The sequence below is a fragment of the Topomyia yanbarensis genome, chromosome 1, assembly GCF_030247195.1.
Source record: "Topomyia yanbarensis strain Yona2022 chromosome 1, ASM3024719v1, whole genome shotgun sequence".
In the NCBI taxonomy this organism is placed as follows: domain Eukaryota; kingdom Metazoa; phylum Arthropoda; class Insecta; order Diptera; family Culicidae; genus Topomyia; species Topomyia yanbarensis.
In genome coordinates, this window is record NC_080670.1 from 144802255 (window position 1) to 144817409 (window position 15155).

Sequence of the window (15155 nt, forward strand, 5' to 3'; positions counted from 1 at the left end):
CACAGTTTCAAGTCCTGTATGAATAAAACCACGAATGAACTGAATAAATTATAGAAAATCAATAATATAATGAAATTGAAAACTAATAAAGCAAAACTATAAAAAAAGTTATCAAATTCATAAAATGAGTAAAATTATTATATAATTTGGGGCAGCTCGAATATCAATTTGAGGGGCACTGAATTGTTGAAATAAAAATACTCTTAATGAAGGAAATCGCACAACAACAATAAGAACTGACCGAGAAGAGGTGTTAGGTGTAACTCTCCGCTCTGACGATATTACGCATGATTTGGCAAACTGGCTCAACGAGCTCGAAAGGTCTTTATCTGATCATAAGTGCATCGTCGTCTTTGATTGTTTAAAACATCTCGCCAGATATCGTCACATATCGTGATCCCATATCTACGAACTGAGACTTCTATAAAGAGGGCTTGGTGAGTAGGTTTCATGGGTATCTTCCGACAATTGAATCTTCAAGTGACTTGGATGAGATCGAGGATAAAAGCTACTCACTCATAACAGCAACATACCAAGAAGATTATTCGATTCGGATTACACGTGCTTCTGGACTCAAATTTTCATGTAAAATACTTTGAATCGCAGGCACAGTGACGGGTCGAAGGCATTTAAATGGGTTCGCAAAGCATAACGAAATACCCTTCGATCCTCTAAGCAAAGTGGTTGAATAGCTTCCTCAAAAATGTCTCACGTCTCTACGTGACTAGTACCTTAAACAAGTTACTTTCGAAATCAAAAGACTTTTATGTCCGTTTCTATTAGAACTGCTAGTGCTGAAATCTCGTCTGACGAAGATGTCAACTGTCTTTTTGACACATACACATCGATCAAATAGGCGATTTAAAATTTTCCGGGAAAAGAAGAAATCATTCCAGTTTTACAAGGGTGTGAAATAAAACTAGAAGTGGCAGGGTCATTAGAAACTAGAAGTGACAGGGTCATTAGAAACTGACTTAAAATCTTACGAACTAATCTTTCGTCTTCTGCTGGCAGAAGTCGAGCTTAGGCAGTGTTACTACGAATCGTTTAAGTCTACCAACATGTCTCACGACAAAGACATTAGTCCGTAAGTTGTTAGGCCTGTTTCTAATGACGCTGACACTTCGAGTTTTCTGATCTGTATATTTCACATCCTTGTTCTCAGCTGAGTACTGTGGCTCTAAATTTTCATAACTTCCCTACATTACATTAAGCTGAGCCTGGTTACAAGCAGCTACATGTATTCGTGAACCAAGTATAAATTCGTAGGTGTATGTGCATAAATACATAGAAATATCCTTTTTTGTAAATCGCCGCCGGCCAGTGGAAGATAGGATGGTTAACATACACATAAACCCTTGAAACACTCTGTGGACAGCCTTCTCAAGTACTGAACTTTTTCATTTTAAACTGGGTGCACGACGTAAAGAAATTGTATCGCAACTGCCGTTGAGCACCTGCGGCTTTTCAACTTCCAAAGGGAAGAGGGTATTTTAATTAGTATTAATATTTATTAAGGTTTTAACCTCAAGGTTGGTTGGTTGCTAGAATAATTAATTTAATTTTATGTTATTGATGAAATAATTGGTGCACTGCACTATAATATTCATTCTACATATTTACCGAATGTTGACCTCAGCACCCAAATCATAATTAATGAAAGAAAACTAACAGTAACTATTCTCTTTATTATTCCAGATACAACTATTTGCCGGCTATGGACCCACTGTAGGAAATGGCAAACAAACTCATCTGTGCTATTTAATCCCCTCCAACGGGTGCGAGAGTTTGGCTGGCCCAACATTATCCGAAAGAGGCGCTCCAGTGCCTATCCAGGTGAAGACTACCAAAAGCGAACATCCAGCCTGAGGTGATTGCAGTAAAAGTAATAACAACAATAACGATAACAATAACAATAATTGCTGTTGCGGAAATAATGGACATGTGCAAAATGTCATCGAGGACACTTCGGCGCCAGTTGATGAAACATGTAATCATAAATGCGACATGTTTGCTAATTATATGCGCAGCTGCTGCCGCACCACCACCCACCCACGCTGTAGGGGTGGTAGCAACAGACGTTGAAGTAGAAAGCAACGGACGGAAGAGTACCAGCAAAACCAGTCGGGTACAATCGATTTCTGACTTTGCTGGCGCCGGAAACAGACCAGACAATAAGCAGCCGTTCTCTGTGCATAGAAATTTGATGCTCGAGCGAAAATTTTATGTGAATAGCCCCGATAAAACTTTATCTCGCGTAAAGTCTAATTATGGTATTAAGGATTTGCTGAACAAACGCATCGCCCGGATTGATGTAAATGCGAGATGGAAAAGAGACTCCGGTAACTTTAGTACAAATAGCAATTTCAACATTCTAAACTTATCCAACAAGAATCTCAGTGATGCGAAACGATTAGCAGAAGCTTTATCGAAGTACAGCCATAGGCAGAGTAACTACGAGATTAGTTACTACTACAACCTGAGTGATATTAGTGCATTAGATCTGTCCCGAAACAATCTTTCGGATGAACTTTCGGCAAATGTGCAGAGAAACTTTTCCGCTCTATCCTGGTTAGATCTGTCGGAAAATAATCTTTCCACAGTAGAAACTTTAAATTTTCCAGCTCTCAAATATTTGAATTTATCCTGCAATAGTATAAAAAGGTTCTCCAGTTCCCACCTGCAAAACTTGACTCGACTGGATCTGTCGCGCAATGCCTTCAGTAGCACCGCTTCACTCTCGCCTCTCACTCTACGAAATCTCACCGATCTGGATCTCAGTTGCAATCAACTGGAAACATTAGACAAAAGTTTTCTCTTCCACATCCGCTCGTTGCACCGGTTAGATTTCTCTGACAACGCAATCAAGCGACTAAATCGTCCCATTTTCCACAACCTTATCAACCTCGAACATCTGAGCCTCGCCGGAAATCAGATCGACGTTATTGAAAATGACACGTTCGCATATCTGCTGAATCTGCAGTTTTTGGACCTATCTTACAACGAAATTGGACCAAGCTCTATCCGGGCACTGCAGGGCATTCCAGCGCTGATTGGGCTCTCACTGGCGAACAACGCCCGGCTCGGACCGGTTATGCACGAGTTCGTCGCATCCTGGAGCCTGAAGGAACTGGACGCTAGTGGAACTGGACTGTGCCGGATTCCCACGGCTCTGGCGCAGTCGGTCAAATCGTTGAAGCTAGCCAATAATTTGTTAAACGTGAGTATTTTCAGCAATGCATTTCCTCAACACATCAGATTCGCCCATAGCTGGTTGCCTTTTTAGGCACTTATAAATGCGATTTCACGATTTCAGTATTGTGACACAAATAAATTCATCATGAATAACCAGTACATACAAAAGCATTTTGGTGTAGTACACACTCAATTCAGTTCGGCTATTTCAGTTGAACTGCCAATAAAAATTTTCAACTGGTAGCTCAGCAATTTGGCCTTAATTACCTGATTTTCAGAGATATATTTTCCGAGTTTCAGTAAAACAAAACTATCTTCTACTAAGATCTCGATAAAAGCTTTGTTAGATTCAGAACAAAATTAAGCGTGAAAGACGATTTATTCATTCGACACATATACTGCCCATGATCGCAAATCAGTCCCATAATGATAGGAAATCCCATAGAAAACGGGACAAATATGCGATCTTGGGCAGTATAGTAAAGAGCCTATTTTTTAAAATGTGAAACGCCTTTGTTCGAGCGTCGTTATGATTGCTTTCAAAGTTTGTTTGTGTATATATGGAATGAACTTAGGGACGATTCATAAATTACGTAACGCAAAAATTGCCCAAAATGTTCTACCCTTTCTCTCATGTAACAAATTATCACAAATTTCTTTACCCCTCCCTCCCCTATTCCGTAACAAATTCGTAAGTCTTTTTTTCTTCACCAAAAATATGATACGTTACGTCTACATCAATTCCCCTTCCCCCTATGTCACAACATGTCACATTTTGTTGTACCCCCCTCCCCCCTAACAGCGTTATGTAATTTATGAATGGTCTCTTAGATCAAATAAATTCCTACTTTGAGGGGAAGTGGGGTAAAACGGGAATAGAAAATTGGCACGATGAAATGTATCGAAATCTTAAAATGTCGAACTTTGGTAAGACTTGATAAAATCTAATTCAGTTTAGTTTTTTTTTGAAAAGGCTTTCGGAAAATTTGAAATTAGGAAACACCTTTTCGATTTGTAATCGATATATTGTAAAATATTCATATTTTAACTTGAAAATATTACAGTTTTGGTTTCTACACTGATAGAATATATTCGTAAGTCGAATTAGTTTCGTACAGAATTTTCATAAAATCATAAAACGAAGAATCATTCATAGTTATATTTAAACAGTTTTATTTTTTACTATGAGTTTTTCGTGAAAGCCACGAAACGACTTTCGTTGGCTTATTACGAAACGACTTCATTGGGCAAACCAAAGAGAATAGTGAAAAAGACGCAGAGTGAAAATCAGTCAAAACGGCAACACTCCCTTTACGATGATTTCAACACTAGAATTTGGCAACCGTTTCCAAAGGCAGCACTTTAAATGACTCCTATTATATTTTGAAAACAAACCTTTTGTCGATCGTTGGATTTGTTTATCAAACGATGTGCATTTTGAAACAAAGAGATGAAATAATTCCAAAGCTTGTTTTTACTTATACATAGACTCTAGAATGCACCTTACAATCACGATTGCACTAAATTCTGACGAAAATTCAAATATCTTTTTTGATAGATTTACAATACTTATCTCCTCCAACTCAGGCATGAGTAATGTTTATTTACATTGCACGATTGGTCTGCTCAATAAGGTATTTTTGGCTTCACACTATTCGTCTCTTTCCTTATTCTCTTTGGGGCAAACGAGTTGCTATACACGAAAGTCTAAGGGGGGGGGGGGGGGTGGTTAAGGGCTTCAGCGTGAAAAAAAATATTTTTTGCTATTTTTTTAGAACTTTGAGTGAAGCGAATTGATCAAAACTTTTGTGCATTATAATCAACCATTTCCGTAATATTCTATAATTTCTTCATGCAAAAATTTCGACAAGCGACTCGGTGCCGAAGCTTTTAGTAGAACATCTCTGGAAAACACGATTTGGGGTGTTACCTGCTATTCAAAAACTACTTTGCTAATTCACTTCAAATTTTGCATACACATTCTATGAAAAAATACCAAACCCCTACGTTGAGTTCTCGAGATAATTTTCCAATTAAGAGGGTTACTCATTTGAAATAAAAATTGCTATTTTTCCCGAAAAAAATCCGCCATTTTATGAGTAAAAACCCGCTTAATCGAAAAATTATCTCAAAAATTCAACGTAGGGATTAAGTATTTTTTACATAGAATTTACATGTATGTAAAAATTGAAGTGAATCGGTTAAGCAGTTTTTGAATGGCAGGTATCACCGCAAATCCTGTTTTTCCTGAGATGTCCGCCAGTTTCAGGAAGATTTCCTGAACCTCTTTCGATTTCGATTGATTCAGAATCCGTAGTAGTACGGATTCAGTTGAGTCATCGCGAACTGCTCCTTGGTTTTGTATGAATAAGTTTGAGTTTTTCTCTGACGGAGCAATGTCGAAATAATATGCTATTAAATACGAAAATTTTTCTAAGACGAACGAAATGAATTCGTGCGACTAATGAAATCGTGCGTAATATACACAACCGTTCATTAAAATAAACGAAACATTTCGATTCATTCACGTAAAATAATGTCGTTATCAACGATAACATTCGTGCAATGTATACTAAATATGTAAAATTTAAGAAAGGTTTCGTTCATCATCGGCCATTACATCACACCACACTCTTTTTAGTACTCAATAGAGGTGAGCATGTTGAAATAAAATAGATTTTGCCAGATCAATCCTTTTAATTAAAAAAATCGTTGTTGTCAAACATCGATCCTAAAAGATCGATTGGAAAAAATAATATGCGAAAACTTTTCTAAGATAAACGAAATGAATTCGTGCAACCAACGAAATCGTCCGTAATATGCACAAACATTTATTAAAATGAACAAACCATTTCGTTTCATTCACGAAAAATAATGTTGTTATCAACAACAACAATCATGTAATGTACACTAAAAAAGTAAAATTTACGAAAAGTTTCGTTCATCAAGCGGCCTTCATACCGCAATAAAATTGATTTTGCCAGATCGGTTTTCTAAATAAGTAAAACTTACGAAAACTTTTGTTCATCAAGCGGCCATTTCTTTACACCACAATCTTTCTAGTCCTCAATAATGATGAGCAGGTTGAAATAAACTCGATATCACCAGCTTGATCCCTTTAATTAAAAAATCGCTGCTGTCAAACATCGATCCTAAAAGATCGAATGCGATCAACGAAATCGTTCATTATATACATAAACGTTTATTAAAATATAAACAATATATGTAATAAAAAACATAAAAGTTTATTAAAATAAACGAAACATTTTGTTTCATTCACAAAAAATACTGTCGTTATTAACAATGTGTTATCAAATACTACATTTTACATATTTAGTGAACATTGCATGTACACTAAATATGTAAAACTTACGGAAACTGTCGTTCATCAAGCGGCCATTACTTCACACCACAATCTTCCTAGTCCTTTATAAAGGTGAGCAGGTTCAAATAAAATCGATTTTGCAGGATCGATCCTTTTAGTTAAAATAATCGTTGTTGTCAACCATCGATCCTAAAAGATCGATTGAAAAAAATAATATGCTAATAAATACGAAAACTTTTCTAACATGAACGAAATGAATTCGTGCGACCAACGAAATCGTTCGTAACATACATAAACGTTTATAAAAAAAACGAAACGTTCGCTTCATTCACGAAAAATAATGTCGTTAGCAACGATAACATTCGTGCAATGTACACTAAATAAGTAAAATTTACGAAAACTTTCGTTCATCAAGCGGCCATTCCCTGTCAAAAAAATGCGGACGAACATGGTCAGGCGACTTAAAAAGTTTGACGTTTGACTCAACTCGCTTGTGCTAATTGCCCCTCGGAACAAATGCAATTTGCGAATGCAATTTAAAGGCAATTTCAATACATAGACAAATATTCTGGTGGTTGAAATGGACTTGGTTGTTTTTCGCGTTTTTCAAACATGGTGGTTCATGTTTGGTTTAAGCTTAAATTTTTTTTGAACAATTGGTGTGTTTTCACTTGTACTTTGTTTGTCTAGTGCACTTCATTTAGCCAACGAATGTGGGAAATTGTGGAATCGCGTGTATGTAGAACAAGATCTCTGACCTAAAGTCTTAATGAACGTCAGATTGTGATAAGTTTTGAAATGCAATACCAATTTCACCATTGATTCTTCCTATAATTTGGTGGTGATTACCTAGTATACTGGTAAGTATATTTGAGTATATAATGAATCCGAAAATAAACATTATTTTTAATTTTGATATTAGGCAATTAAGGGCGATTAAATGGCGCGTTCCGTGGGCAATTTGGGGGCGATTTAAGGGCGGGTTGGGCGGCAAAAAAATGACGGCAGCAAATCGCCCAAATGTTGCATTTGAAATAGCCCCCTAATTGCCAGCAATTTGCTGGCAAATTGAAGGGCAATTAGCGCATCCGAGTTGGCAAATAGCCCCCCGTTAGCCAGCAACTTGTCCTTTTTGACTGGGTTTCTTCATACGACAATAAAATCGATTTGGCCAGATCGATTTTTTTAAATTAAAAAGAAATCGGTGTTGTCAAACATCGATCCCAAAAGATCGATTCAAAAAAATAATATGCTAATAAATACGAATACTTTTCTAAGATAAGCGAAATGAATTCGTGCGACTAACGAAATCGTTCCAAATATACACAAACGTTTATAAAAATAAACAAAACATTTCGTTTCTTTCAACAAAAATAATGTCGCTATGAACAATAACATTCGTGTAGTATATACTAAATATGTAAAATTTACGAAACCTTTCGTTCACCAAGCGGTCATTCTTGTTCATGAAATGAACGAAACCTACTATTTACAATGTGTGTGTGTAAAACCTATCCTATCTCCCACCCAGTTAAACTCATTCCGGAACCGGTTCGGATTTCTGAATGGAGTCATTATGGATTCCAAATCAAATGCAACAACCGATTCCGACTCAGAATCGGTTGTTGCATTTGATTTGGAATCCATACTGACTCCATTCAGGATTCCGAATCAAATTCCGAATGGTTTGACCGGGCACTGTCTGGCAGCGGTTTACAGAAAAACCTGTTTAATCCACCTAGCGGTGCACTTATGCCTTTCTCAATCCTGAACAGGAGAATTTTCATTCGTTCATATTCATTAAAAACTTTCAAATTTATACATTTCATTTTTATTATACACGACATGACAACTATATACAAGAAAAGAAATCATTATTCGAGTTCTAAAATTTTGTAAAAGATAAACCAGCCACGCAATATTAAAGACTTTTATGCATTTTGCATTGAATGTTGATGCGAAAGATCCAGAATAAATCCAGCATCACTTCCTTAATCTAAACCTTTTGTAAATATTGAATGACGCTCTTGAATGACAAAACGAACAATCAGGAGCTCGTTCAATATTGAGGTTAGGACTGGACCAATTTAGTTCGCGATTGTCTTCTCTTAGCGTTTTATGGTTTCTCAACAACAAGCGAACGACTTTTACATTATTTTTCTTCTACTTTTTGAAAAACAATATAAATCTGAGCACACAAGCTAGTTTTCTTTGTCGAAGAGTACTATTCTGAGACACAGAAACGTAATATCTTCCAATAAAGAACAGCATGAATAAACGCAACTGAATCATCAACATTCATGATAAGAACAGCTATACTGTGAGGTCAGATTTTGAACGAAACAACAGTTTCTTCTATCAGAATTTGACCAAAGTCGAATGAAACGAAAGTTATTGAGAATGAATGTAATAAACTGTCCAAATTATATAACACCTAGTAGAATTAAACACGTTTGCCATAATTGATCAACGTAAAAAGTTTTTGGACCATAGAATTGGTCAGATCCCAACTCGGCACAAACACACGCACACATTCATAGTAGACTGCACCACTGACCAGGAGGAAAAGTTTTTCTATCTTCATCAGACCGAAAGAGGGAAAAACTTTTTCAGAACAACAGACCAGGCGAAACTAAGGCGAAGCATGAAACTCGTAATTGGGAAGCACAAGAAACAAGCTGGAATATTAATGAAGACGGAAAAATACTTTGGGTAATTTTTGTGGTTTTAAATTTTCTGCCTCTGATTTGAGAAGAACCAAAAAGTTAACATTTGATTTGAATGAAGATCCAACTCTAAAGCGTCGGTAGCGTCTCACACGCCTAGTTCTTGTTCAGCAAAGTATTTGCTTTACACGAATTTGCATAACCTTAGCGATTCGGTCTATTTTTGGGTATACATACCCATTCGTCGCAACACTTATCTGGAATGTTTTAGCTAGGGCTCCCTTGTTTCTCCGTGGTCTATACTACTGATTGCTCAACTGTAGGCAGGTACTCGATTACGTATTCAAGCGTTTTACGACATTATTAAACAGCGGAAAAACCCCCCGCTGCGCCATTATTCAGCTTCTCTACCCGGTCACACCTGTTTGACGAATATAGGCCAACCGTAAAGAGAAAATACAGGAAACGACACGGATCAACCTCAATGAATGCGGCTGGATAACATCGTGTTGAAGGAGTTTTAACAGTCCCTATAGAGAGGCTGTTGAGCTGAAGGGTGTTGCCTTTCTTGTTTCAACTCCAACAACTGGAGCTGCTAATTGCGATGCAGTCGGTGGAAACATTGTCCCAATCCGAAGGGGCAGCATATTAAATTTCGAATCACAAGGCCTATTCACACCCTCGGTGAAATTGAATGTGGACGTGTTTTTGTTTTCAATATCTCTCTTAGAACTAAACGATAATACATCAATATTCTTAGCGAATCCTTGCACAATTTTTCGATATAATCGAATCACTGCAAAAATATTCATATTGCCCAATCATTTTAAATATTTCACAGTGCAATATGTCGGCAATGGATATTCTGGTTGCAGTTGAAAATTGGAAAATCGTACATTTGGCAACACTGCAACCAAAAATTACATATTATTCTAGATTCCTTGACCAATTTGCTCCAAATATATTTTTAACCGATTATTTCTAGACCAAATTAAGCCGAAGACATGAATAAAAGTTAATAATTGATACAATATTGATATGGAAAATTTTCCATGCATGATTATGACACGCCTCACGTCTTCTCTGAATTGTTTCTACCATTTAGGGGAAAGCAGGCTAAGACGGACACACCTTGCATTTCTATAAACTGGTAAAATTCAATTACAATGTACTGATACTGTATCATTTTTAGAACATTTCAAATGATTCTGAACCATAATGATATCATCTAGTATGCCAATTATCAGATATTTAAACAAAACCATTTTTTCTCGCTAATGAATATTAGTTTTTGATGCAAGAAAATACCGATTTGAACCTAAAAACCGTTGATCTCTGAAAATATTTCCAGCCAGATATGATGAACTTCTTATTCAGCACTTGATTGGTGACAAAAAAACAAAAATTTTAATAAGTCGATCATAATTTATGAGTATTATGGCCTGTCTCATATAGAAAGGTTATGCAATCACTCTGAAAATCATCAACCTAATCCCAGCTCGGAGAGCCTTTTTCATATCCCATTCGACAAAGTTCGTCGATATCTGCAAATGTCCGTATGTGTACGTATGTATGTATGAATGTATTTTCTAATCTCACTTTTCTCAGATATGGTTGAAATAAAGTTTCTTTAGTTTCGGTAAAACGCTCCTCCTAAGCTGCTATTGAATTTTTAGTTGATCCGACTTCCGGTTCCGAAGTTACGAGTTTAAGAGTGCAACCACACAGAAATTTCCCGTATAAACTGGTACCACCATGATATGAAAACTTTTTTAAATGGGTGCAAAATAACTTAAATTTTACTTTGAATTCAATCGACGTATTTTCTATCAAGACCGCGGACCATTTTTTTCCTGAGTGGGTAGTACGATTCGGAGTGATGTCTACCCGCAGTAGGGCATTGCAAAAAATTTTTTTTTTGAATTCTCAAAGGCCCCCCCTCTCATATTGTGACAAATGTCAAAGTAAGCTCAGATGCCAAATTTCACATCATTTGGACAATTCTAGACCCCCGCCCACTTCGCTTGAAATTTTTGAAATTGGTGATAAGGGAAAATGTGGAGGAAAAATATATTAAATGCTATAACTTTTGAAGTAGCAATCAGAAAATTACAACTTATACCTCTTTTTAAAGGAAATAAACTTAGTATTGGAATGAAGGTATTCCTGTTCCTAGAAAAATACGGAAAAGTGGGGTACTAGGTCATTTTGGCCCGGAAATCCCCTATTTTTTTAATTTTTCTGCTCCGTTGTGCAAAACATACATATTTTGCAATTTTTCTAATGTGAAAAAAATCTCAGAAATCGAACGAAACCTCTTTGACCTTTGTCCAAATACAAGAAGTTGGGGTTATAGGGTTTTTTGTCATTAATATTAAATTTTATCATTTTCTCGTGCATATATCTCTATTATTTTTCAATCAATTTTCATAAATTGTACCTTGTTGAACGTGGAAAATCCTTAGGAACAAAATAAAAATAGATTCGTTACTGGTAAAATTCATAAACATCAAATTATCTGACATATAGTCTCCATTTCACATTTTTATCGTAAAATCGCACATATTAACTCCATTTAACGACAAATTTTTTATTTAATTTACTATTTATAGTAAAAAATGCGCTTAGGAATCACATGAGAAAAGTTTCATACCTGGAAAAATAGGTGAAGTTGAGGTATTAGGACATTTAATGAAAAAATGTGGTTTATAGAGTTAATGTCAAAAAAATTGATGTTTTTGAATTTTAACGCAAACAAATCTATTTTTGTTTTGTTTCCAAGAATTTTCCACGTTCAACAAGGTACAATTTATTAAAATTGAATGAAGAATAATAGAGATATATGCACGAGAAAATGATAAAATTTAATATAAATGACAAAAGGCCCTATAACCCAAACTTCTCGTATTCGGATAAAGGTCTAAAAGGTTCCGTTCGATTTCTGAGATTTTTTCACATTAGAAAAACTGCAAAATATGTATGGTTTGTACCACGGAGCAGATAAATTTAAAAAAATAGGGGATTTTAGGGCCAAAATGCCTCAGTTCCCCACTTTTCTGTATTTCTTAGGAACAAGAATATCTTCATTCCAATGCTAAGTTTATTTCCTTTAAAAAGAAGTATTAACTGTAATTTTCTGATTGCTACTTCAAAAGTTATAGTATTTAATATATTTTTCCTCCACATTTTCCCATATCACCAATTTCAAAAATTTCAAGCGAAGTGGGCGGGGGTCTAGAATTGTCCAAATGATGTGAAATTTGACATCTGAGCTTACTTTGACATTTGTCACAATATGAGAGGGGGGGCCTTTGAGAATTCAAAAAAAAAATTTTTTGCAATGCCCTAACCCGCAGTGACGAAATTTGAGACAAAGTGTGTGAAAATGTAAATTCTCAGATAATAGCTGGTGACTATTTTGAAATACCCTTTGTTAACGAGCTGTATGATCGACGGCTCAGCGAAAATGTATTTGTTGTATTAGTATAAGGTGCTACAGATGTTCCACAGCTAAAATTATCAATAACTCCATTCTTTTAACCCTTTGCGACGCAGTAGGACATATACGTCCTACCTACTTCTTCTAAGTTTGTATTGGATTTCTGGTTAGCGTTGACATATAAATACAAATTCTTTCTTTTAATCAACTCTTAGGGATGCAAGGAGTACAACTAGCACAAACAATTATGTGAATTTGTTAATTACTTATTAGTTATAAACAATTAAAACTCGAAAATCTCGTTTTTTACAATAAATTCGACTGAGTCTGAACTAAAAGTCCTAGAGATCTAAAAAAAATGTTTGCAAGTATTTTAAACATTGAACTAAATAATAGATTTTTGAAGAATTTTTCTTAGGTCAGTTTTGTGAAAAAAAATATCAAAATATGCAAAAATTGAGTTAATTATTATGTTGATCTGATGATTCTGAGAGACAGGGATAACTTCTCAACTAGCATAAAAATTATTATGAGGAGGCTACACAATGGCAGCCATTCTTCACGAAATTTGAGAATTTTGTTACAATAAGTATAAAACTCGATTTTGGGGTCGCTGGATCCGCGATTTTGAATTTTACAATTTTCGACGTCAGAGTCAGAATCAGCGATCCCGAAAACATATGTGAAGCTAAAAATTACAGTATTTACAATACAAAAAAATCGCATCACAAAGAGTTAAATTACGTTGCATTAATTTTCCTTTCCATCTGATATAACCTTCTTTTCGCGGGTACTGAAGCCCACATGAAAGTGTTAGCTAATATGAAGGTATCTCCGACGACCGCCCTCTCCGCAGGCCTCCATTGAGCCGATTTGAACATTTCTTCAAAGGCAAAAATAATGCCGGTAAATTTCCTTTTCGATACGAATTATATCCATCTAATACAACTAGCCCCTAGATGGTTTACTTCCGAACCAAAAATAAGCCATTTAACATCAATGATATACGCACGATCTAACTAAACAAAACTCGGCCATGTACGAAAAAGTATCTTGCCTACGTACCCGCCCGAGAGGTAGAGAGTGATGATGTAATCTCCGACAGGGGCCTTGTTTGCAAAGTATTGGATTGACTTCTTCAAGAACCCTTTGTTTCAGTCAGTGAAAATTCTGGTTTACAAACAATTGCGTTCATCAAAAATCGTGGAGTATAAGAAAACAGCTTTATGTCAAGCATTTCCCCGGATCTGCTCTTCCAAACGTTGTTCAATTGAACGACTCTCGTCTACGTGTTCGCCTTTTTGTGGCGCGGGCCATGAATTGCCGTAATTGCAAATAATTGGGCCTTCAACTACCTATTGTAGAAACAAAGCACGGTGAGGAAAATGCGGAGAGAATCATAAAAAGTCTTCCTTTATCTAGACATATTTCGCATATAAATTATGCGGGAAAAAATGGAGCATTCCTTCCTTGTTTACTAAATCACCATTTACTAAAGAAACATTTTCAAATGTGCCTAAAAATTTTCGAAAGAGGAAAACCATTTTCTCTCCTAAGCTTCCTCGTAAAGGCCTGAGAGTGTCCCTTGAAGATCGCTGTTACAAAACCGAAGTAGAAATCACATAGAAATTCAAAAACCCAAAGTGTTCCCATATTTCAGTCCCTAGATTTTTCGCATGTTTTACAAAATGCATTTGGTTAACTTCCTATGGAGATCTTCCACAAATTTAACATTATTCGCCAGGGCCAAGAAAACACTATGGAGGAGCGTTCTTGGAGTGGAAACTGTACCATTCTTTTAATTAGAAAAACGTTTGCTTGGTACCAAGTATTAAAGTTTTCGGTTGTCAAGTCCGAATCAAAGACAAAGACTTATTGGCATTGTTTCCATATACATCGCACCTCAGCTGGTTTTGGAAGACTCCAACTCCCCCGGTATTCCATGAGGTTGTCTTCACGATGGTAACCGATCTAGCGTACTGCATGGTATTTGAAACAATTTCATTATGACCATCTTAAATACAGTAGAAATGACATGAATTCCTGCTTCAACACCGCGGCCAATCACATTAGATTTATCATTGTACTCGATTTCGCTACAATTAGTGTAAATAAACGAAAGAGCCATACATTTACTATATCCGTAACAATCGGATCAATACAAGAAATTCATCCAGTGGAACCGTACAGGGTTTTCGCTGGTCATACGAAACGAGTACCCGATGCGAACAACCGTGGACGGTCTTCCACACCGTGGTGGGAAGATATTACACAGAATTGTACGGGAAAAGGTCTTATACTTTTTGAACGTCGAATCGCCCGAATTGTTCCGAATATACGCGACGTTAGAAACTCAAATCAAATACTTGATGAAAACTGAAAAACACGATTATTGGCACCGGTTCGTCAACGGATTAACCAAAAAAACAATGTTTCGTTTGGAGGCTACGTCCTACGTTGCATGTACGTTTCACTCTTTGATCGGAATTAATGGAACCAAGAATGCTTTTTTGGCGACAACAGTATTCCA

The 15155-nt window shown here is 36.2% G+C and overlaps 1 protein-coding gene across 2 annotated transcripts in view; it reads left to right on the forward strand.

The window, feature by feature from the left end:
- The window catches only part of LOC131676234 (uncharacterized), a 157734-nt gene that overhangs the window by 110742 nt on the left and 31837 nt on the right, over positions 1-15155 (forward strand). For both annotated transcript variants that reach the window (XM_058955357.1, XM_058955364.1), the window contains exon 2: positions 1699-3220. In XM_058955357.1, the coding sequence (XP_058811340.1) occupies positions 1937-3220 (1284 nt within the window). In that variant the 5' untranslated portion in view covers positions 1699-1936. The remainder of the gene's footprint in view (positions 1-1698; positions 3221-15155) is intronic.